This window comes from Eremomyces bilateralis (genome assembly GCF_010015585.1).
Source record: "Eremomyces bilateralis CBS 781.70 unplaced genomic scaffold P152scaffold_5, whole genome shotgun sequence".
NCBI lineage: Eukaryota > Fungi > Ascomycota > Dothideomycetes > Eremomycetales > Eremomycetaceae > Eremomyces > Eremomyces bilateralis.
The window spans coordinates 1,195,447-1,217,626 of NW_022985071.1; the positions used below are offsets into that span (position 1 = coordinate 1,195,447).

At 51.8% G+C, this 22,180-nt stretch overlaps 9 protein-coding genes across 9 annotated transcripts; 4 read left to right on the forward strand and 5 right to left on the reverse strand.

Moving 5' to 3' along the window:
• Positions 1–269: 269 nt before the first annotated feature.
• Positions 270–2,679, forward strand: P152DRAFT_393637 (5-methyltetrahydropteroyltriglutamate-homocysteine methyltransferase; the record flags this gene model as incomplete). Its single annotated transcript, XM_033676210.1, has 3 exons — positions 270–602; positions 659–2,493; positions 2,547–2,679. 3 exons carry the CDS (start codon positions 270–272, stop codon positions 2,677–2,679), a joined length of 2,301 nt encoding a protein of 766 aa, XP_033536185.1.
• Positions 2,680–3,731: 1,052 nt separating this feature from the next.
• P152DRAFT_392877 (PLAC8-domain-containing protein) lies at positions 3,732–4,309 on the reverse strand (the record flags this gene model as incomplete). The annotated part of the gene is made up of 2 exons (XM_033676167.1): positions 3,732–3,971; positions 4,031–4,309. The coding sequence occupies 2 exons, from the start codon at positions 4,307–4,309 to the stop codon at positions 3,732–3,734; spliced, it is 519 nt and encodes a 172-aa protein (XP_033536186.1).
• Positions 4,310–5,949: 1,640 nt separating this feature from the next.
• Positions 5,950–6,963, forward strand: P152DRAFT_392827 (Nucleotidylyl transferase; the record flags this gene model as incomplete). The annotated part of the gene is made up of 3 exons (XM_033676165.1): positions 5,950–6,176; positions 6,225–6,415; positions 6,485–6,963. 3 exons carry the CDS (start codon positions 5,950–5,952, stop codon positions 6,961–6,963), a joined length of 897 nt encoding a protein of 298 aa, XP_033536187.1.
• Positions 6,964–8,897: 1,934 nt separating this feature from the next.
• On the reverse strand, positions 8,898–9,717 carry P152DRAFT_413507 (V-type ATPase). The gene is made up of 5 exons (XM_033677006.1): positions 9,647–9,717; positions 9,566–9,578; positions 9,360–9,489; positions 9,046–9,306; positions 8,898–8,991 (listed from the first exon to the last, which is right to left on the reverse strand). Exons 1-5 carry the CDS (start codon positions 9,664–9,666, stop codon positions 8,930–8,932), a joined length of 486 nt encoding a protein of 161 aa, XP_033536188.1. The 5' UTR covers positions 9,667–9,717; the 3' UTR covers positions 8,898–8,929.
• Positions 9,718–10,197: 480 nt separating this feature from the next.
• P152DRAFT_456826 (uncharacterized protein) lies at positions 10,198–13,288 on the reverse strand. The gene has a single exon (XM_033679093.1). It carries the CDS (start codon positions 13,026–13,028, stop codon positions 10,494–10,496), a length of 2,535 nt encoding a protein of 844 aa, XP_033536189.1. The 5' UTR covers positions 13,029–13,288; the 3' UTR covers positions 10,198–10,493.
• Positions 13,289–13,632: 344 nt separating this feature from the next.
• On the forward strand, positions 13,633–14,959 carry P152DRAFT_456827 (er lumen protein-like protein retaining receptor). The gene is made up of 5 exons (XM_033679094.1): positions 13,633–13,786; positions 13,845–13,903; positions 13,962–14,240; positions 14,298–14,554; positions 14,603–14,959. The coding sequence occupies exons 1-5, from the start codon at positions 13,765–13,767 to the stop codon at positions 14,637–14,639; spliced, it is 654 nt and encodes a 217-aa protein (XP_033536190.1). The 5' UTR covers positions 13,633–13,764; the 3' UTR covers positions 14,640–14,959.
• A 7-nt stretch (positions 14,960–14,966) lies between these two features.
• P152DRAFT_432629 (uncharacterized protein) lies at positions 14,967–16,390 on the reverse strand (the record flags this gene model as incomplete). The annotated part of the gene is made up of 3 exons (XM_033677442.1): positions 16,151–16,390; positions 15,908–16,096; positions 14,967–15,823 (listed from the first exon to the last, which is right to left on the reverse strand). The coding sequence occupies exons 1-3, from the start codon at positions 16,260–16,262 to the stop codon at positions 14,967–14,969; spliced, it is 1,158 nt and encodes a 385-aa protein (XP_033536191.1). The 5' UTR covers positions 16,263–16,390.
• A 153-nt stretch (positions 16,391–16,543) lies between these two features.
• P152DRAFT_432632 (peroxisomal membrane protein pex16) lies at positions 16,544–18,394 on the forward strand. The gene is made up of 4 exons (XM_033677443.1): positions 16,544–16,808; positions 16,861–16,896; positions 16,948–17,836; positions 17,889–18,394. Exons 1-4 carry the CDS (start codon positions 16,655–16,657, stop codon positions 18,010–18,012), a joined length of 1,203 nt encoding a protein of 400 aa, XP_033536192.1. The 5' UTR covers positions 16,544–16,654; the 3' UTR covers positions 18,013–18,394.
• Positions 18,395–18,496: 102 nt separating this feature from the next.
• P152DRAFT_456830 (uncharacterized protein) lies at positions 18,497–21,871 on the reverse strand. The gene is made up of 2 exons (XM_033679095.1): positions 21,610–21,871; positions 18,497–21,549 (listed from the first exon to the last, which is right to left on the reverse strand). Exons 1-2 carry the CDS (start codon positions 21,783–21,785, stop codon positions 18,573–18,575), a joined length of 3,153 nt encoding a protein of 1,050 aa, XP_033536193.1. The 5' UTR covers positions 21,786–21,871; the 3' UTR covers positions 18,497–18,572.
• Positions 21,872–22,180: the final 309 nt, after the last annotated feature.

The following is a 22,180-nucleotide window of genomic DNA, read 5'->3' on the forward strand; positions in this document are numbered from 1 at the left end:
ACCACTGAGCACACACGCAATTCGATTCCACTTCACACAATAGAAAAGCACACCAGATGCCCCGCCATTTTTTTCTCACCCTCCTCACCTCACATCATTCTACCTAGTTTTTCTCTCATCACCTTTCCATTCCCTGATCTCATCTGAGGACTATATCATCTTGCTATTCCTCCCCTTTCATTCAATTCCCTTCTTGTCAAGTCCTCAAGAACACCTAACCCCTCTTTGCTACACCTCTCCCCATAACTTCCCCGCCTAACCCCGCCAACATGGTTCAATCATCAATTCTCGGCTTCCCCCGTATGGGAGTATTGCGAGACCTCAAGAAGGCCAACGAGGCCTATTGGGCAGGCAAGCTCTCTCGTGACGACCTTTTGGCCGAGGGCAAGAGGCTGCGTTTGGCCCACTGGCAGATTCAGAAGAATGCTGGTGTCGACATCATCCCCAGCAACGACTTCGCCTTCTACGATCATGTCCTAGACCACATCCAGCTCTTCAATGCCATCCCGGAGCGATACTCCAAGCATGGGCTCAACCCGCTTGACGAGCTCTTCGCCATGGGCCGTGGCCACCAAAAGGATGGCATCGATGTTCCATCACTGGTGAGGATCTCTGGAGAAACAGTATGCATATATTTTGCTGACATGACGTGATTTAGGAAATGGTCAAATGGTTTGACTCCAACTACCACTATGTGAAGCCCACCTTCCAAGATGGTCAATCGTTCAAGCTCGGGTCCAACCCAAAGCCCATTGCTGAATTCAACGAGGCCAAGGCGGCTGGCATCGTCACTCGACCAGTCATTCTTGGTCCCGTTTCCTTCCTCCACCTCGGCAAGGCCGATCGTGACCAGAGTGTGAAGCCCATTGAGCTCCTTGAGAAGCTCCTCCCTGTCTACGAGGAACTCCTTGCTGGCCTCAAGGCTGCTGGTGCCGAGACTGTTCAGATCGACGAACCTATCCTAGTTTACGACCTTCCCGCTGAGGTAAAGGGTGCGTTCAAGCCTGCCTACGAGCGCCTCTCCGGTGCCAACCTCCCCAAGCTCGTCTTGGCTACCTACTTCGGTGACATTGTCCACAACATCGAGGTTCTCCCTTCAATTCAGAACCTCCATGGCCTCCACATCGACCTTGTCCGCAACCCTGAACAACTCGATACCGTCATCGGTGCCATTGGCTCGAGCCAAATCCTGTCGTGCGGTGTTGTCGATGGACGTAACATCTGGAAGACGAACTTCAAGCGCGCCATTGAAACCGTCGAAGCTGCCATCCAAAAGCTTGGCAAGGATCGCGTGCTAGTCGCTACCTCCAGCTCTCTGCTCCACGTCCCCCACACTCTGACCAGCGAGAAGAAGCTCGATTCCGAAGTTCGGGACTGGTTCTCTTTCGCAAGCGAAAAGGCCGTTGAGGTCACCATCATTGCTAAGGCCGTCACCGATGGCCCTGCCGCTGTCAGGGACGAGCTCGAGGCCAACGCCAAGTCCATGCAATCCCGTGCCTCCTCCAAGCGCACCAATGACCCCAAAGTCAAGGAGCGACAAGAGAAGGTGACCAAAGAGATGCACGAACGTGCTTCGCAGTTCCCCGAGCGATACGCTCAGCAGCGCGAGCATCTCAAACTCCCCTTGTTCCCGACCACCACCATTGGATCTTTCCCCCAGACCAAGGAGATTCGTATCCAGCGTAACAAGTTTACCAAGGGCGAAATCACCCCTGCGGAGTACGAGAAGTTCATCGAGAAGGAGATCGATGACGTCATCAGAATCCAGGATGAACTTGACCTCGATGTCTTCGTCCACGGAGAGCCAGAGCGCAATGACATGGTTCAATACTTCGGTGAGCGACTCACAGGCTACGTGTTCACCACCCATGCTTGGGTCCAGAGCTATGGCTCTCGCTGCGTCCGCCCCCCGATCATCGTCGGCGATATCTCCCGCCCAGCCTCCATGACCGTCAAGGAATCCAAGTATGCGGCTCAGAACTCCAAGAAGCCAATGAAAGGGATGTTGACGGGGCCTATCACGGACCTGCGATGGTCATTCCCGCGTGACGACGTCCACCAGAGTGTGCAGGCTCAACAGCTTGCCTTGGCCCTCCGCGATGAAGTCATTGATTTGGAGGCTGCCGGGATCTATGTCATCCAAGTCGATGAACCAGCTCTGCGTGAAGGTCTCCCTCTGCGCGCTGGCCCTGAGCGTGAGAAGTACCTTTCCTGGGCTGTGGACGCCTTCAAGCTCGCCTGCGCTGGCGTCAAGGATTCCACTCAAATCCACTCTCACTTCTGCTACTCCGAATTCCAGGACTTCTTCCACGCCATTGCTGCCCTCGATGCCGACGTCCTGTCCATTGAGAACTCCAAGAGCGATGCCAAACTGCTCAAGGTTTTCGTTGACGAGGCTTATCCTCGCCACATCGGCCCTGGTGTCTATGATATCCACTCGCCCCGTATCCCGAGCGAGCAGGAGATCAAGGACCGCATCGAAGAGATGTTGCAGTATGTTCCACTCCACTAATACACCTGTGATGTTGATGCTTACCAGTCTTTAGGTATCTGCGACCCGAGCAGCTCTGGATCAACCCTGATTGCGGTCTGAAGACTCGCCAGTGGACGGAGACGAAGGCTGCCTTGGTCAACATGGTCAACGCTGCCAAGTTCTACCGTGCGAAGTACACCAAGTAGAGCAAGTCTATAGTGGGGGAACAGGCACCGGATTGCATCCGCTGTCGCCTCAACTCATTTCTTCTTCGCATTCTGTCTTAGCATTGCATGAGCAAGGCCATGGGCCAAAAGTTTAGCATTCAACATCTTGCTTAACTGAAAAAGTCAACCACATTTTTATACCACAAGAGCGATCTCAACATCGGCGTTGCTCATCAATCAACCGGACAGAACGGTCTGGGTCGGCGTTTCCATGGCTTTTTCGTCCGAGCAAGTACGCTCGTCATTACCTAGCATAGTCGGCATTCATGCCCTGCAGAACTAATTCAACACTGTGGGGTTGTATCAACTTGCCTCTGCAGAGTGGATGCGCCTCTGGCTATTCCATAATGAACAAACATTCTGACAAACATTGGAGACATTCTGATGTCCATCTGTCCGTGTTTGTGTCCGCCATGAGTCTTTTGGTCCCCCAAAAGGGACGATATCAATAGTCGTGACCCATAGCTCCAGAGCTTCAAACCCAGCCGTAGTCGGATTTGACTTATCACCTCTAGAGTGACAATAGTGCAATATTGACGATTGCTCTGATTTAGGTCGGCTTGTGAATTCCATGAAAGCTTCAACAGCACGACTCACGCTCAAAGCGTGGCCTATCAGACATAATTCATAATACACAAAGTAATACAGGTCCTGTCGTTTGCCACAGGGTCTCCAAAACGGGCGGCGGGGGCGCCCAAAAATAGGCGGTAGGGGTGTCTAGAATCGGTGGAGGTGGATCAACAGTAATTCCTGTTAGAACATGATTTCAAAATAAACCAATCAGAGCGCAGAATATTTACGACACGTGGTCGAGGCACGAAAAAAAGGGTATACAGCGTTTCAGGGGATGGGATAGATGTCCCATACATATTAGATCAAATGACTTCTTGCAATGGTATCTAACTGACGTGGTATATAGAGCTGCGCGACGGGAAATGCTTTGATGAATGAAATAAAGCAATTCGAATTAATTCCACCCCTGGAATATGGGAATACTGGAAGGAACCCCTGAACCGCTAGGGATGATCTTCTCAACTAGAAGGATAGGTCATCGTGTTCTCCTTGTTCGAGTACTGAGAAGCACCCTCCTTCTCGCGCAGCTCGGTCTCCTTATCCTGCTGGATAATGTCACAGCAGCCGCAGCAGCATGCCGCAGCAATGTCGGTCAAACAGGCGCCCTCTAAGTTGTACTTCTGCCGAATACCGGATCGCTGAAGCGCCGCCATCACCCAGTGGAGGGCGACGAAGCTGCTCAGGCAGTAACCGATGCACTAAATCGATCAGTAACAGTTCAAGTGTTGCAGGTAGAGCGGGATGGGGTTCAACTTACAGAGGTGTTGATGGCTTCATAACCTTGCATACTAGGGTCCTTCCGAACACGATGATGGACCTTCCCGAAGGTAACGCAAGGGAGACAGCAGGTGATCGCACACGTATCGATAGGATTGAGGCAACCGAAGAACGAGGAGTTCCACGGGCGGGCTCCGGCGGGAGAAGGGGCCGTGAGCTTGCTGGTATCGGCCAAGGCCGCGTTGAATTGGTTCTTCCAATCTTCGACATCATTCTGGTCGATCGCCGACTTGGCCGGAGCAGGAGCGGGAGCAGCCATCTTGAAAAGGTAAAACGGGGTGAGGGAGTGGAGTTGGAAGGAAGTATAATAAGATTGAAATCGAAGAAAGCGAAGTGTCAGGAAGAGAACTCAAGGAGTGTGATGAACGGCAATAATATTAACAGAAGTCATTTGAAGGAGGAAAACGATGGTGATGCCAGGACATTTATGTGGTCAGCCCAACGCTCAAGAGGTGCACCCCTGGACCACACGAAGAAAGGCATCCCGCATACAAAATTTCACAACGGCTATTATTGTACAGTATTCCATACGGGCGTGTTCTGTATGGCTCCCTGCAAAAGCGCTCATCATAACTTTAGGGGTCCCACTTTATACCGTAAAAGTCGGGGTTTTCGGGGAGGCGCCAGTTCATCAGCGCACCAAAGCGGCCAAGTCGAGCCACGAGAAGCGATATATGGACCGTGCCGGCGTGTCCAAATGTCGTCCACCAGACGAAGGCCTATAGCTGTCGCTCGCAGCTCCTTGAGAATTTGGATTCTTTATTCAGAAAATCACAGATGCGGCCTGGACAATCGAGACCGCCAATCACCCTAAGGAAGGAAGGGATTGGCTTTGAATGTGTGCCGTGGATTATGATAGGTATGTGTTATTCCTAGTTAGCCAGCAAAGAACAAACAACTGACCGGTGGTCTGGATCAGCCCGATCAGGCCAAGCTGCAAATGGCTGAGCGCTTAAATGCTTGAGCCCATCACCCCTGCCGCAGCTATGGCTTGAGCCCATGAGATGGAATATGCCGAAGAGCAAAATTTCGACTGTTGAGTGTTGACTCAGTGATTCGCGGTTTCAATGAGGGTATTAGCGTGGTAGGGCCAAACGAAAAATTGAAAATCAGGGAAAGCATGTTGACATTTGGAGCCAAGAACTGGAAGAACACGAGATGCGAAATGAGGCGCTCGTATTTCCTTACATGCTGAGAGGTTGGAGGTTCATTTAAAGCGGTGGAAATTGCATGAGCCATGGACCGATCCCGCTTGGAGATAGCGTCGTGTCCCACAGCCCGCAATTCCCGCAACCGACCAGGTATGTATGCGTGCAAACTGCAAAGTAAAAATATCTGCGATCAGCGATGTTCCAAACAGAGTGATAGACAGTCAGGGGACTTCGGGACTCAGGACTCAGTACTCACTACTCAGGGGATAGGAGTTGACTGACGATCGAGAATTGAGTCAGCCTCGTGCTTTCAGCTTTGGCTCAATTGCGGTCTGTTCATCGGCTTGTGAAGTTGGGCAGCGCTAGACTACTAGGTATTCACGTGTTAGTTAACGTGTCTAGAAACTATCGGCGCGTCGCCGACATCCCGAATGAGGGAATGAAACACGAAAGATGAAAAAGGTTGGGGAAAAGGAGTTCGGCACTTTCGCTCGTTCGTATCCCGCCATGGAGTTGGGTGGAGAGGAACACCGCCAAGCTGCACCGGGTTTCCGCTCCGTTGATTACATCACAGCGTGCTCGAATTTCAATTTGAACATCATCAGTAAATAGACTAGCCTCTTTCGACCTGCGTCTACCCATGATCAGGAGTTAACTGTTGAAATCAAGACCTGTTATGGTAGCCTGAAGAGTAGTCAAATGCACGAGCATCGCTAAATAGACATTGACAACAATGACAAACACAGACATGCGTAGCCGTCTCTCCACCACGACCTCCCTCCTTCAGCATCTCGAATCGACGCTTCAAACGTTCCTCTCCTCCGGTTCAAGGTTCCGCGTGGTCCGCACCATCTCCCCGTCTGCTGGCGGCAGCGTTCCTCCAACTCGACCGTCTCCTGCTCTTTCCAGCCTGTACATCCTCGACTCGTCGTTCAATCCCCCAACCCTCGCACACTCCGCGCTCGCCCGCGTAGCGTGGTCGCATGATGCTTCCAGGGCACCGGCAACGGCGCCCTCGAGGAGTGGTGTTGACGAAAGTGCATCGGAGCAGCGAAGGCTGGTGTTACTATTCAGCACAGCGAATGCGGACAAGGTGGCAGACCCCTCAGCATATGTGAATCGGTTGGCGATGGTACATCTCTTTGCATTGGAGCTATCAGATTCTTTAAATAGAAGAGGAAAACAGTCTATAGGACAGGATACCATCCCGAGCGGTCTAAAAGCAGAGGATGACGCTGAACCTTCAGCCAACACTCCTCCCGGATCCGGCCCCATCGACATAGACATCGCCCTCACCTCCACCGCATTCTATTCCGACAAAGCCGCCGCAATCTCTAGTACCAGCACGCCCGTCTACCCTCCCCAAACCCGCCAGATATATCTCCTTGGGTATGACACCTTCACTCGCTTCCTATCGCCCAAGTACTACTCCTCCCATGAGCCGCCGCTGTCGGCGCTCGACTCGTTCTTTGCGAGTGGGTGCGAGCTATGCGTGATGATGCGGCCAGACGGGAGCGAGAGTGCGAGGGAGGAGCAAGCGGGATATCTGGCGAGGTTGAGGGATGGCATGTTGAACGATGTCGGCTTTAGAGCAGAGTGGTCGGAGAAGATTGAGATGGTGGAGGCAGAGAAAGATGCGGTTGGTGTGAGTTCAACGGTGGTGAGGGAGGCCGTGGCAGACGGAAGACATGACGACCTGCAAAGATTGTGCTTTCCCAGTGTTGCGAGGTGGATAGAAGAGCATGGATTGTATAAGAGGTGAGGATGGAGACTAGCACATCCGGTTTGGACGGAATTTGATTATCCGCCAGGGGGAGCCGCCAAGCATGCTACGAGGTGCGGAAAGGGCCGTGAAATCGAAGCAATCTGGATCTGCCGCCGTTGTTAGCTTTTCTTTCTCAAGGAAGGATTCAAGTAACCTGTGCGCCCCAAGACGTATACGGGGAGGTAGACATGGAATATACGGCGGTTGAGCATGAGCTACAACTTACACTGAATCAAACCCCGTATGCCAGGCCACCGAAGACCCCTGGCGCCGGAGCCGACCACCCAGGGGGGCGGGACCCCCCGAAGAACCACACCGAACAGCAGGAGCCCGAGCCCCACGACGGGACTCGCCCAGCTCAGAGGATCATGATGACTACTCTTGGGAAGCGGCTTGGTCTTCGGGAGTACTCCGATGCGAACACCGAGCATACTTCTGACCCTGACTCTACGTACGAAAACCTAGAAGACGATTCAGGTGATCGCAACCACCAGGATAACTGATAATCGCGAGATAGATAGTTCAACGGCAAGATTGACGAGACTAGCGGTTCTACCAAATTCATGAGAGCACAAGATCTGCAGTTCCGTCATTATGGTGCCATGCCACATGCTATATCGGGATGTGTGATTAAAGGGAAACGAGATCAGTAGAGTTCTGTTCTGGTGGTACTACAGAATATTCTAGTATATGACGGGTAGTTCCTGATCTCCTTGTTTTCTGTGGGCTCCGTCATCATCATCACGTATAATTCCTTTATATTGCTTTCATGTTCACTTCAGTTTGCTTTCTTTTACTTTGCTTTATACTTGCTTTATGTTTCTCCTCAATGTTACTTCGAACGTAAAACCTTCTTCCTTTTACTTCCTCATCATCTACCCTTACTATACATGTCCTCACCTTATACCACCGTCTTCAACTCCCAAGTCCTAAACTCTGAAAGCGCGATTCAGTGCTAACTTATAACTGATTACTATAATGAGCCCACGGAGGGAATTTCGTTCTCAACGCGCCTAGAGACTCTAATATCACAGTTTCTACAGCGTTTAAGTGTCCCTTACGGATACCCCGTCACTGGAGCTTCAATCCAGTGCCTGCAATTCCCGTTTCCCTTCGCACAATTTCGATATACAGGTCAGTGAGACGATTTCCACGGTATTCTACCAGGGCAAGCTTCAACAAAGTCTCCAAGGGAAAAACGAACTTCGGGACAAGATGTTCGACTGGATCAAGAGCAATTGCCATCCTCTTTCTGCCTACACGGTTGTGCACACTGCCCTCTTCCACGTCAGACACAGCTACCGATGTCGGCGAGGCCTTTAGCTACAACATGGGTTTCTTGCGTCTTGGAATGTACCTGATCAAACTTTTAGTCTTCGGTGAAAGCATGCGGCGTCCCATGATACCGATCTTCGAATGGGAGGCTTCTTAGACGAGCATTTTCATAGATTCGATCTTCAAATGGGCGGTCCCGCGAAGGCGAAGAACATTTTCATTTGGTTCCGTATGCCGCACAGCGAGACTGCTACTTAACTGCGAATTATCTCTTAGCGTTGAAGTATCTTTTCGCGAATCTCTGCGATATCAGAGTCCAGACCATCGATGGCTTTCAAGAGGTGGAGGGTTATGTTGTCATTGCCAATACTGTGATCACTGGTGCGGTCAAGTTCATGGGCGACAGTGGACGGTCTTACATCTTCTCCTCCCAAGTGACCGCAGCCTGGATTCTATGTTGGCGTTATCATAGACAGAAGGATTCGACCGTCAAATGGGCTGCTTCACAGAATTGTAGAGTAGCAACATTTTCAAAAAGCTTGCTTTGTCGTTCGTGATAGTTGAAGTCAAATGAAACTAAGCACCTAGTGTGATTACAACCAGTCTCGAGAAATAGACTAATAGTGTATCGCACTGGGAATTTCTGCATATGTTAACCCACATTATTATTGACAAAGATATATATATATTAACAGCTGACCTGCCGTGCCGATGACAGCAATAGTAGTGCAACGATAAGTCCGTAGATTGCTGAGGTGGTCAGTTAGAGTCCCAAGCCTGCCCTCAATACGAAAGCAAACTTACCCAGAACTTCCGCAAAGATGAGAATCATGACCATTCCGACGTATAGTCGTGGCTGCTGCACACACGCCCGGGCTCCTGCATCGCCCACAATACCCAAGGAGAATCCTGCAGCCAATCCTGCGATGCCCACTGACAAGCCGGCGCCCAGCTGGATGAACCCCTTGAAGATGTGATGTTCCGCTTTTAGGTCATTGATGATCATGATGGACACGATCACGCCGTAGATGCCGAGGACGCCGGATAGGATAACCGGTATGCTATCTATACCCGCCTCAGTGATGATTTTCGGAAGAGGGGCCAGCTGTCTCGCCTACTTTTGATGACCTGGTCAGGCCTGAGGATGCCGGAGTGCATCACGCCGACTCCGGCTTTGGCTGTGCCATAAGAAGCACCCAGGCATGTCAAGCATATCGATGCCGCAACGCCCATAGCACCGAAGAACGGCTGTGAAGGTGTTAACACTCAGTTCGGATCGATGCCAGTCGAATTGGAGGAATTAGGCCGGCCCGGGGTCTCGTACGCTGTAAACAGGACTATATTTCCGTATCGTCAGCCCACAGAAGCTTCTTCTAAGAGTACTAAAGAAAATATTGGCCCTTACCAGGCATCTGAAGAATACATTGGATGTAAACGTTTGGTTTTCCGATGTTCAGTGGCAATGGCAGCATGGAAGTAAATGATCAGTGTGCAGCGAACAGCATAGAGATACTGGGGATGTCACTTAAATATAAACTCAATGACCAAGAATAGAATTTAACGTCGAAGTGGCTTGCTGAGGGAACGGAATGAAAGGGGCCGGTATCTCGAAATGCTGCTGCCTGGAGTCGACTCGGTCCATGAGACACAAGACTCGCAGCATTGCGTCACTTAAATCCGCGAACAAGAGCAATTATATTTTATAGAGCTTGATAAGTGGAAAAAGAAGGTAGCCCATATGAGGGCTGTTGTTATTGCTCGGGATGGATTTGTTTGAAGTGGATGGAGGCAATATGTCTGGCTCCTTTGGTCCTCTCCCGCAAAGAACCTAAAGTAATTATAGCTTAGAATCAGTGTAATCAACCGGAGAGTGGACTGAATTAATGGTGAAGTACATCCCCAGGGCTTTTAAAAATCATCAATCATTCCCTTGCGTTATTTTCATATAACGTTATGGTTTGAGAGAGAGAGAATGCCGTTTAGATGTTGTGCGGCGGTCCAGACTTCCTTCCTCAGGACATGCGTCACTTTTGCGCCCTTAAAAATCCAGAGTAACGAATATTAGCCTTGGTCAAAACCGTCGCTCATCAACAAGTAGAAATTTTACACATCAGTCATCTTTCTTACGGTATATAATACAAGTATTGCCCCAAGATCTATGCATGATCGCAGCCTGTGTGTACTGCTTCGGTCCATTTCGCCAATTCCCCCAACCATCCAAAGAAACTCCTTGCAATGCCCATGAACAGTGATCAAGCATAATCATCCTCATTTTCCTTTTCTTGGCCCTCGACGACCAGGTCTACCTGTTTGACGGGATGCAGCAGCATTGCCGGAAGGCACATGCGTCCCTCATTAAGAACCTCCCATTCCTCCCCGCCGTCGTTGTCGACCTTGTACCCTAACCAGCGTTTCCAGAGGTTCGGAGCGAAACCCGCGTGGTAATACCAAGTGGTACCAAGGAAGTTGTGCTGCCGTTCATCGGAGAAGACGCTGGGTCGCGCGCCACCCGAAGCCCCATTCCTCCCGCCATTAAATATCGCGGCCAGATAGTCGGTCGGCCATTGCCGGTCGACGAAGACGGGATGCGGAGCGTACACAGCCTTGAATCCATGATGGAGCGCGCATGTTCCCGGCCACATCTCGGAGAACATGGTATGCCGCTTGAGAGCGGTTTCGCGGTGCATCGTTTCCAAGAGGCGCCGCGACATGCGACTGGACGTATTGATCGCTGTGCGACGAGGAGGGAGCCCATGAGTCTTGTTGTAGCCCGTCACGTCGTCCGCAAGAATCCAATTCGTTCCAGCCGGGTCGAAGAGCGGATTGAAGACAATGAGGTCGGCCTCTTCGCCAACGCCCCATTCGTGTTTGTCATCTTTGATCGATTGGGGAGGAAAAGGGTCATTCTGCGTCTCCAGCACGTCATCCAGTGGAGGATCCGCTCCCCAGATCGGCTTCTCCGCTTGCTGCTGTGGTTGCGCATATGCAGGCAGGTTCGGATTCTTCGCAGCAAGTTCGGTCCAGATGTTGCTCTTGGTACTGGTTCCATGCTCGGTCTGGACTCGAACGAGATGTTTGAAATCTTCCCAGGAACCATGTTCACTCGGAACATAAAAGCGCGAATTTCTCTCCCATAGACCTTTCCGCGGCTGCTGGGCCGCCCATTGGCTGACCTTGTCGAAGAGGTGGTAGAAGTGCCCGGTATACCGGACGTCCATCTCCCAGTGCCAGATGTAGTCGTACTCCGGGTGACGGTGGGAGAAATACTGTACCGGCATGAATGAGCTCCGGTACGCTCCATAGACAGGCAAGCCCCTGTACATGCTCTCCTCCAAGCCACCATAGATAAGTGACATCTGGCGCTCCGACCACAGAGTTCCCATCCCGCGAAACTCCGGGGGAAGTGCACTGTCCAGGACGCTTTGGTAAGTCTCCTCATCCGCCCAGATCTGTTTGTCGTCGTCTTTGACGTGGATTAGGAAATGGACCTCGTACTCCCCGCCCGAAAGAAGCGAAAGCTCTGCAACCAGCGCTCTCAAGAATAAAAGGTCTTCGTCATCGTATTCGTAGTTGTGCCATGTTCTCAGAAGAAGAGCTGTGCGGGGTAGTCGCTTGTTTACAGCGGTCGTCGATGTGGAGGCCTGGGATTCGGCTGGAATGGAAGTCGGAGGAAACGCCAGTCCATGTTCGCTAGAGTCGGCATCGAAGCCGGCATCAGATTCGCTGGACTCCCGTTGTGTTTCTCGCTTTTCGTTGTGCACTCCCAAACCCTCTGCATTCGGTGGATGTGCGACTAACATCTGGTCCACGTTGTTTTGACTAGGTATGGTCCCGTTAAATCGGTGCCTGTTGGCTTCCGAACACCGCCTTTGGGCATCGGCCCAATTGACTTTCCTGAAGTCAACTTCCGGCTCTTCCGCCCACACATCATCAGCTCCGTCCCGATCGCCACCCAAGGCAGAGCCACTTCCTCCTGCATGTCGAGGATATCCAAGTCCATATGGTCCAAGCCTCCCAAATCGTTCAAAACAAATGTCGTCTCGTAATCCCAACATCGAGTACGAGCCCATGACGTTTTCGGGCATTCCCTTGGGCACCCCAGGGTAAGCAAGCAACTGAGGTATTCGAATGGTGTTTGCGGAATCGAGAAAACACTCCGCAACTTCGGTATACTCGTCCTTGTACGCCTGTGAGCTGTAGTTCGGAAAAGGTGAGAACTTCTGCGCTTTCGGGAGTGCAGTATCCCCTCTCTCCTCTTTTTCATCTCTTTTCTGGCCCACAGGCTTCTCCAATATCACCACAGTATGGTTCCCTGGATATTCGGGCCGATTTTCGGATCGCGGAACGAGTGTTCGGATTCCCCCATGATACCTCGTTAGGAACGGGAATGCCTCCCATGCATGGGGGCCAGCAGGCCGGCCAAACCCTTTATACACGGATTTTGCCGATGCCCAACTCTGTCGCACAAGCGTGAGGATGAAGATAATGACTATCGACAGGAGGACCAGCGTGAAGTAGCGAGCGTATCGCCGGGGCGGTCGATAGGAGTAGGCTTTCGCTTTCCGCGCGGACGAGCCTGAAACATGGCGAAGCATCCCTTGATAAGATGAGGAGGTGGCGCGCGAGGAGTATGCCGAAGTGGAGGTCGGGGATTCCAGATAATCGGATTCATCGAGGGCTTTCTCATCGTCGTAGTAATCGTCGGGTTCTGTGGCGATGGAGGTGTAGGCTTTGAATTTGCGCTTCGCTACCCGTAATGGGCTGAAGCTACTGCCAGGGGCAGACATGTGTCGGAGTCTCGTCTGGGTTTGGATGTCTAATTCGCGATTGACACGTGGGAAGAGACCGAATTCGCAACTTCCTTGAAAGAGTTTACAATCGTTGACGAATGTATTGGAACAGGACTTTGAATTTAATCGAGGTAAAGACAAGAATACAAAGGGGTCCTTTGCTCAGAAAGCATATTTACATGAGCATTAAGGGAAGAAAGTGCATGAATGTCAAAGAGGATGTTGTACTTCAGTCCAATATCAATAGCAACAATTGCACATCAACGAAGCGATCAATCCTGTTCATTGTTTGCGCCAAGCAACTCGTCACAACAGCCCGGGTGGCCCACTATCACCAAGTCAACCAGACCAGAGGTGCAGGCCGTACCGCCGTAGGGGATGGGTTTCACGTGACAGCTCTGTTCCATCCTGCTTACTCATCCCAAATTGTAGCCTGTAAATCTGTAAGGACGGACTAAGGACGGGTGGGGGTGCACGTGATGTCCTATCTTTCTGATTGACACCTCAGGCAGCAAGGTGTCAACATCAGCACGCGCAGCCCAGCATTTCGCGCGCAACGTTATGCTGACGTTGGGGGTTGAGCGTTGCTGCGTGGCTTCAAATTGTAAACTCCATGTTGAAGGTCCATCTTGATTACATCTATGTCAACCGCGTATCCTTCAAGGCTTCAACACACTTCGGCTTATGCCCACTTCGAATTGCTTTTGATTGACGACTCTGACCATCCAACAAAATGAATATCTTCCGACTCTTTGGTATGTCCCATCCCTTTGAATGCGCTCCGGAGATGTTGAAGCTAACCATTCACTTAAGCGGATTTGTCACATCTGGTGTCAATCCTGATCCTGCTACAGAAGATGAAATCTTCAAGTGTCAGTTCATTCCTGGTTGCCGAAATGTGTTTCTGAACTAAACCATATGTGCCGACAGAGCGCCTCAGGAATCTCCTTCAAATCGCAATTCCTATACTTCCTCGTTTACGTGACGCGATACATCGACTTGCTATGGACATTCTATAAGCCGGAGAGCTTGTACAACACCGTGTTCAAAATCATCTTCATCGCGACCTCCGCGTACACGATCTACTTGATGTTGAACGACTACAAACCGACCCACGATCCGAATCTAGACACGTTTAGGGTGGAATATCTCTTAGCAGGGAGCTTGCTGCTGGCTGTCATTTTCCCCTACAAGTACAATTTTACGGAGGTACGTCACATCCAAGAAGCATAATCCGGGCGGAACAAGACGTTGACGCTTTGACAGATCTTCTGGGCCTTTTCCATCTGGCTAGAAGCGGTTGCGATCTTGCCTCAACTTTTCATGCTACAACGAACCGGGGAAGCCGAGACAATCACAACCCATTACTTGTTCGCGCTCGGGATCTACAGGGCTCTGTACATCCCCAACTGGATCTACCGATATACGATGGAGACCCCTCCGTACAGCGATCCTATCGCCGTCCTCGCCGGAATCGTCCAGACCATCCTTTACTCGGACTTCTTCTGGATCTACTATACCAAGTCAGTGTTCGTATCCTGACTTCTGCCCCTCTACTAACGCTTCTGAAGGGTCATGCAAGGGAAGAAGTTCAACCTTCCCGTTTGAGCGGAAACCCTCCTTGTGCCATCGATTCAGGCACAATGCGATCCGGTCGTCCATCCACATGTGCTGGGATGGATGCTCAACTCCCACGGGTGCATCTCGTGCATTGACGGATTGATCGAGGTACCTAAACAGTAAGTTTGGGGGATTGGCGTTCTGGAGGCGGTTCTCGAACACGAATCTGGAAGTCTCTATAGACCTGGCAGGCCATGGCGACGAGTAATGAGAAGTGCTATTTACGGTCAATACACGGGCAAAGGCTTCACCGTGGGAGGATGTGCTGTACAAATAGCAAATATACCAGGTGGCATGGAGTAAGCTCTGAATGATCTAAGCATGAACTCCGGATCCGTCGTCTTCTATGCCGCATACGTCACTATCCAGCCACTTCCAGGCAAAGAACTTCCAATTTAACTCTTGGTGCCAAAATAGGCCGTAACCAAGGGAGTTGGAGTCCTTTCCTTTCGATGTTGTTAGCGCGCCTGTGAGGGGTAGTTCCCGTCGGAACACGCAAGACGCGAATCGGCCATGAAGAATGGCCATCGAACACATGACGCACGGTTCGTGGGTCAGATATATCTCCAAGTTCAAACAGAGGTACCCGCGCGGGGCAATATTGTCCAAAGCGAAGAACTTGCTTTCCAACTCGTTGAGCGGGAGATCCATGTACGCACTCTGCTCCTCTGCCGATTGCTCCCCAGCTCCCTGAACATCTTCATCCACCCGCAAGCGTTTCCGGGCGACCATGCCCATCGCTCTCATGACGGCGTGGGCCATGACATTCCCCGCGCACGAATTCGCGGAACCCACACCGCCATACCGGGCATCACCGGCCACGGAAACCACCTCCGCAATCCCATCCTTCCGTCGCTCGACGACGACGCATCCGACAGACGGACCGGAATTGGAAGCGTGGCATGCTTGCGCCGCACGCTCCGCCAGGGCGAGAAACCGGGGCGCATCCGCATCGACGATCGCGGTGCTTTGGCTGAGTATTTTCGGATGCGGCCCGTACGGATTCGTGTTCTTGTAGACACACGGCCAGAAATGTTCAGACCATCCAGCCGCCTGTGCGGCGGAGATGGGCGTGCTTCGCGGGATAGTCGACGTCAGAACAACCGGGGGGGAGGGCGTTGCCGGTGGACGCTTTTCATTGCCGTCGACGTGCGCGTTCAGAGATGACAGAACTTCTAACAGCGAACTTAACGCGGTGCTTGCGGGGACAGCCAAGAGGTATATGTATCCAGCCGCGGCAGGCGGTGCGTCTGGACTGACTTCTTCTCGCTCGTCCGGGATCAGCGCTTCAAAGCGCGACCGCAATTGAGCGGGGAGTAACGTGAATTTGGTATAACCTCTGAGATGTGCGAGCTCGAGATCTCGCGATGCGGGAAAGGTCTCCTTTATGAGCGCAACGACATCAGTGGCTCTTCGTGGGTTGACCGCGACGACGTGAACATCAACTGGTTGATCAATTAGCCAATATCTATTAAAGTCCGATACATATAGCCACAAACTCAAATCGGTTTCCGCTTCTAGTTCTCCTTTAGTTTTTAAAGGGACCAATTTTCCGCTGAGAGGCTTAATATCCAGGTCCTCTATGAGTTGCGTGCTGATACTGCTAGCCATATCGCTCCGGCTACCACTATGTACCGACTCTATAACCCATCCATTCCGTAGGGATTATTCCCAAGCGACAGATGTGCTGGATGCAATTCTGCACATCTTCAAGACCGATATTTCATGTTACGGGAGACCTACCAAAAGTCCGTCAGCCAAAATATTAGATTGATATCATGATGTGAAGATCTAGAGCAGGCCACAAGGCCACAAGGCCACGCATCTGATCTCCCCCGGCACCTCGGCATCCATGTGCTTTATAGCATCATAAGCCATACGACACCTGTCCAGCCCTCTTCAATACGATCGTGTCTCTGACATCTCCATACGCGTCGCTGCGAATCACCTCCGATCCAAAGCCATCCATTTATCGAGTGCTTCCCACCGGAGAGGAAGTCACCATGGATGCGCATAAGTTCGCCTCCAAGGGGGTTCCAGAGGCCCTATCACTCCCCCCCAAATGGCTGGGAATGTACAGTGATTTCATTCTGAAGAATGCCAGCGCGGTCAGCCAGATAGAGAGTGCGCTGCGATCGTTAACATATATAATACCGGGTATGGACCTCCTATCCGAAGCCTATGGCCTACCGTATTCTAACAGTGTTAGGTCGATTCCGCGAATCTGAAATCGCATCCGAGTCCTGTAGGCGATTATCCATGTGTCAGCTTCCAGCATCAACTAACAGCAATTCAGTACATTCTGGTGTCCAACTCCTCTCCCTATACCATGACTCCCTCCTTTCAAAAGCCATCTCACGTCTTCCGCTTCCCCAACGGCCCCATCCTTCTCCACATAACCGCTACACGAAGTTCTGGTCACAACGATCCCCGTTCTATCGCCGCCTTGCCCTCACGCTGCAGATGATTCAATACACGGAATTACTGTGGGAAATGGCCGCCAAACGCAAGGGAGAAAAGGTCCGATGGCGCGTGGTGGTCTTCCTCGAAGCCATCAAAGCCCTCTGCCGGCTCCTCTTACTCCGCCTCACCAATTCACGACCGCTGTTAAGCCCGCCTCTCCCCGAACGCGAAGTCGACCCCGCCACAGTCGAGGAGAGTGCTCGTGCAGCGAGCGCGGAGGAGCGGGGTGAGCCTCTTATCCCTCCCCCGGACCTGAATGATGGCTCGCAGACACCCCCATCGGAACGCTCCGAGGCGCCCTCAGATGCCGGATGGACGATGCCGCGGACGGGTCTGTCCATGCCAAGCCTGCCTGACACGAGCGATATTTCGAGCTACCTCCTCAGCAAGGTGCTGACGGCGGATGACATCAAGCCTCCCAAGGCGCTGTTGCATCGCGTTTCGGGCAAGGGTGAGATCGCGGAGATCTTGTACATCCTGCGACCAGTGGTATATGCATTCGCTATGCAGAGATGGGGCCGCGACAAGAAGAACTGGACTCCTTGGCTGCTAGGTCTCAGCATCGAGTATGGCGCTCGACAACTCGCAAAGAATGATTTCCAGGAGCGCTTGGCTGGCGGGCTGCGGGGATTGACGGTTTTAGAACGAGAGGAACTCCGCAAGCGAGGATGGAATCTGGGTTGGTGGATGATGCGCGGTGCCTTCTACGAGAACATCACCAAGTGAGTGCTCTCCCCGTCGGCGTATTTGCTCCCATATCTAACCTGCATCTAGGGGATGGATCCACACAGTATCGCAAAAGCTACAAAACAAGCCTTTACTAGGCTTGGTAGGCGGTATCATCGAGGATTACGAATTCCTTTGGGATCAGCACTATTTCCCCACAGCAACGCTGTGAGAGTCCACTCATTTACAATTTCCTTTGCAATATTCGGTCGAGAGCAGCATTGGCTTGGTCACGGCGCAGTTCTTGACATATACCCAGGTCACTTGAGGGTTAACGATGGAAGTGTTCGGTTAACAGACGCTGTTTGATGCAATAGACGGAACATGCGCCATTGTACACTATATATTAACTATGTGGGAATCATCTTTTCCGAGGAAATTGTTGGAACATTTAGTGGTTAGGGATGAGGCCTTCGCGATTCATGGGCTAGGGGCGTACGGTATATGTACTAATTACGCTACAACCACTTCTCATATGAAGTGAAAGAACTATAGTGATCTTGAGACATACGTCCGTTACGATCTGAGCATTAAAGTTCTAGTAAAATTGAGTGAACGTCGAGCCTTCGTGACGAATTCATGAGCTGGAGGTTTTAAGGTCACGTAGTTCGAATTTCGGCTTCACACACCATGGGCCGCAAGAAAAAATCTTTTGAGTAGTTCAGCTTCGGACTGAGTATATGATCTAAGATACCATCGAGTCGATGCAGTATCTGGAGCAGTGTCTATGATTTAGGGCCACCCGAAAACATCCCCAACGCTCATCATACTCCATCTTGTGCCTCCTACGGCGATAATAGCGCCAACAAATTCCACCACTAGAAGCACAATTGCGCCCATTATAAACCGGGGGCTGAATATGCGGTATAACATCAAATGTCTCCGTAACCAAGCAGCCCACACTGTGGTAGCCAGGCCGATGGTCGCGTAAACAAGGACATGGATTACCATCGCCTTCGCGACCTGTCCTAGAAGTCCCTTCGTCTTCACAGGCTGCTTCCACAGCACAACCGCCGGAACGGCAATCGAACACAGGATCTGCGCCCCGAAACTGTTCAGAACCACCAACACCGGGCTCCACGGATACCGCACCGATCGGAGCGGGACGAAGGCGGAGTCCCACTGGATGCTGGTGAGCGTGGCTTGGTGGCCGGTCTTGAAGAAATAGAATGACCCGATGAACGCGAGGACGACCGGCCCGATAGAGGATGTTTGTTGGCCGGTGCAGGCCAGTACTTCCATGAGGCAGAGGATCTGCCATAGGCAAAGCGCAAGCGCGCCGGAACCCATGGGCTTGTACAAGAGAAGGAGAGTCAGCACCCAGATTGTGACAAGGAGGAAATAGCGTGTGCCGTGGAGATTGGAATATCCATGTATGACGATGGGTGCTTGCTTCGGATTCTCGTCCGACTCGGTGGGTTTTACATTCCCTGGGGTTGTCGGAGGCTTTTGAATCGAGCCCGTGGCCTCCGGACTCTTCGTGGCCGCTCGTGCTGGTGTATTTGATATGCTCAAGAATGGTTCGCACCAACTAAACGTTGAGTATCCAGCCGGTAGAGCAATCACCAATGCTATTTGAGCTATCACCATCTTAACCGTCTTGAGTCGAGCTTTGTCCCAGTCCAGCCAGTCCTTGTCATCGGCAATATCGAGACTCCAGAATAATGCGCATATGAGAAGACCAATGCGGAACGCCACCCCGATCCATAGAACTGCCGATCCATGGTACGAACCTGTAGCTTTGAAATGACTTTTAACAATCTCTGGAAGGACGATCGCCGTGACGAAGGGGATTAGAAGTTGCCATGCCGCTGAAGTAGACGAAGTAGCCGATGCATAGAACGTGGTTTTACAATATGGCATCTGCTCTTCTCTACAGAGCATGGACAATGAAGCAATGCGAGTCAGGACAACGAAGAGAATGGAGTAGTAACACCCGAAGGTTCGTTTCGCGACATCGCGCTGTCGCATCGAGGATCCAAACATCATGACGCCGAACGACGCAAGGAACATCAGCAAAATCCGGTCCTCCCAGATAGTGAACGAATTGGAAGCGAACCCGATGGAGAGGAGAAGGGTAAATGCGACGCCGACAAAGCTCCAAAGGGTTTTTGGGACGGGCGCTCGAAGACGCCTTGCGTACCAGAATCCGGACGAAATGCCGGCAACTCCGCCCAATGCCGCCAAATAGACGGTCGTGGAAATAAATGGAAAGGCGTCGACCAGAAAGCTAATACTCGCTCCAAGAACCGCTCCGAGAATCATTGCAAGGGCGCCACGAACGAGGAGAATCGGATTCAACTCTGTCCGATCGCCAGTGATGCCGCAGGCATAGACGATGAGGACCCCGAGAGAGAGGACCAAGATCTCTATCCCATGTACCATGCTGGCCATATCAAATCGAGCCCAGAGCGAGTGACATAGATGCAACGTGCTCTTTTGATATTTGGAGTAGGCTTGATATGCGGACCTCCAATCATACTGACCCGGATTCTTGATACGCTGCACCATATCCCAGCTTGCAGTGGCTTGCTTCCACAGCTTCTGCGGCTCCGCTGTGGTAGACTCGTCTAGCTTTCTGACGTTGGAGTAGCTGGACATGTACCTGCCAATTTGCGCCGTGGTAAGGCGGTACACGGCTGCTAAATTGCCAAACTGATTACCGGAGAGCCCAATAAATGCCTCTTCGATCGGCGCCCCAAGATTGTTGAACGGGATTGGCATCCCTAGCAGGAGTGACAAGGTTGGAACAAGGTCAATCTGTGCGACAGGCCGTTCCTTCGCGGTTGCAGGGGGCTCGATGCGATATGAGGAAGATCGGCCGAAGACAGGTCGCTTCGAATAGAACCAAATCGCAGCCTCAACTTCATCGGCCGATTCGCCCCCGTGGTCCCCTTTCTGGTCCATTCCATGATCTCCCATGACCACAAGCAAGGTCGAGTCATCGATCGACTGAGCAACATTGGTGAGCACGTCGTTCATCTGTCTCAGCTTCGCAGCCATCGCGGGATGGTCTGGCCCGTATCGGTGCCCTGCATGGTCGACTCCAAGGTAGTGTCCAACGATGACATCCCACTTGCTAGAATTAGTCGTGTCCAATAGTGGCAATAGGTGTTCCGTCACTCCGTTGTCCACAGTATGGAGATCCCAGACGTTGAATGAATCGTACGGCTTGGTGAGATTGGGTTCGAAATAGCCCGGAAAGAGCGCGTGCCACGTGTCGTCTCCAAGATGGACAACCCTTTTACCAGCATGATACAGTTGTTCGATCAGGTTGTCCTCATCAATTGCCGTGCCTGCAAAGTTGGAGCCTGCGTCGATGAATGTGGGCAGGGTGCCTGTCGTCAATCCCTTCAATCTCTGCAACGTTGTCGTAGGAGGATCGGCTATGAAAGGTAGGAGGATCGCATTTTCAGGGGAGTCTTTCGCTGTTTGGTAGAAAAAAGGCAACGCGTTGTGGAAGTGGTGAGGCGCTTCTTCGGGGAACGATGGCTGGAAGGGGACTGTGAAGTCGTAACGAAGCGCATCCACCACGATAACGACGGCCTTGTCGAACGACTTGGGATGCCAGCAACCATTCTCTATTGATCCTACCTCGTACCCTTCCACCAACACAGGCGGTTCAGCACATTGTGACCTGTCATTGAGGACTAGACGCGTCAAAAGGAATCCGCTGGTGAACAGGTAAATCCCGAGGGCGTGAAGGATTCTAATGTCGAATCGAAGATCAGTACCGCAGCAAGATTTCCGGAGTGCATCGGGTACTTACAGGAACCACACCAGGAGCGCGACCAAGATGCCATGCGACGCCGTGAATTGATATTCGCGAACTTTCTTGTCGTCTTGACTCGCGGTGGTCAAGCCCTGCGACTCTTCCTGTTCACGGCGGGCTTTCGCCTTCGCGAATTTGGCGGCAATGCCATCGTATTCGGATTCCTTTGCCATTTTCCATTGATGCGATGCTCAACGAGAACGCAGTGAGATGGTCTCCTATGGTGGATGGAAGAATTGACCGTTGCGGAGGTTGAAGCGATGTAGGTCAGGGTAGCAAAGAGCTGTATGATGTATCTTGAAGTTTAGCTCCGACCAAAGCTGCCCTGGTGTCCCGAACGCGGCTAGAGCCGTCTCCGGTCATCGGGCCGTTGTCTCCTAAGTCCTAAGTCCTAAGTCCTGTAGTGGGGGTCTATTACTGGGCACACAGGTATCGTTCATTCGTTCTCCATGACACGGATGAGGGAGGGCCCGGAGGGGACAGTCGGATACCTCAATGTACTTAAGTCTTAATTAAGTAGACGGAGAGTTCTCTCTTCATAGCATATACCAAATTCATCGCCTTTGTA

Coding starts and splice junctions, on each gene's coding strand:
- P152DRAFT_456827 (XM_033679094.1), top strand. CDS start 13,765: ATGAATATCTTCCGACTCTTTG. Junction 13,787..13,844: donor GAATATCTTCCGACTCTTTG/GTATGTCCCATC, acceptor CATTCACTTAAG/CGGATTTGTCACATCTGGTG. Junction 13,904..13,961: donor AGAAGATGAAATCTTCAAGT/GTCAGTTCATTC, acceptor ATGTGCCGACAG/AGCGCCTCAGGAATCTCCTT.
- P152DRAFT_456830 (XM_033679095.1), bottom strand. CDS start 21,785: ATGGCAAAGGAATCCGAATACGATGGCATTGCCGCCAAATTCGCGAAG. Junction 21,550..21,609: donor GCGCTCCTGGTGTGGTTCCT/GTAAGTACCCGA, acceptor ATTCGACATTAG/AATCCTTCACGCCCTCGGGA.
- P152DRAFT_413507 (XM_033677006.1), bottom strand. CDS start 9,666: ATGTATTCTTCAGATGCCTG. Junction 9,307..9,359: donor GCCTGACCAGGTCATCAAAA/GTAGGCGAGACA, acceptor AGGCGGGTATAG/ATAGCATACCGGTTATCCTA. Junction 8,992..9,045: donor CATCTTTGCGGAAGTTCTGG/GTAAGTTTGCTT, acceptor TGACCACCTCAG/CAATCTACGGACTTATCGTT.
- P152DRAFT_432632 (XM_033677443.1), top strand. CDS start 16,655: ATGGATGCGCATAAGTTCGCCTCCAAGGGGGTTCCAGAGGCCCTATCA. Junction 16,809..16,860: donor GTTAACATATATAATACCGG/GTATGGACCTCC, acceptor TAACAGTGTTAG/GTCGATTCCGCGAATCTGAA. Junction 16,897..16,947: donor TGAAATCGCATCCGAGTCCT/GTAGGCGATTAT, acceptor ACAGCAATTCAG/TACATTCTGGTGTCCAACTC.
- P152DRAFT_456826 (XM_033679093.1), bottom strand. CDS start 13,028: ATGTCTGCCCCTGGCAGTAGCTTCAGCCCATTACGGGTAGCGAAGCGC.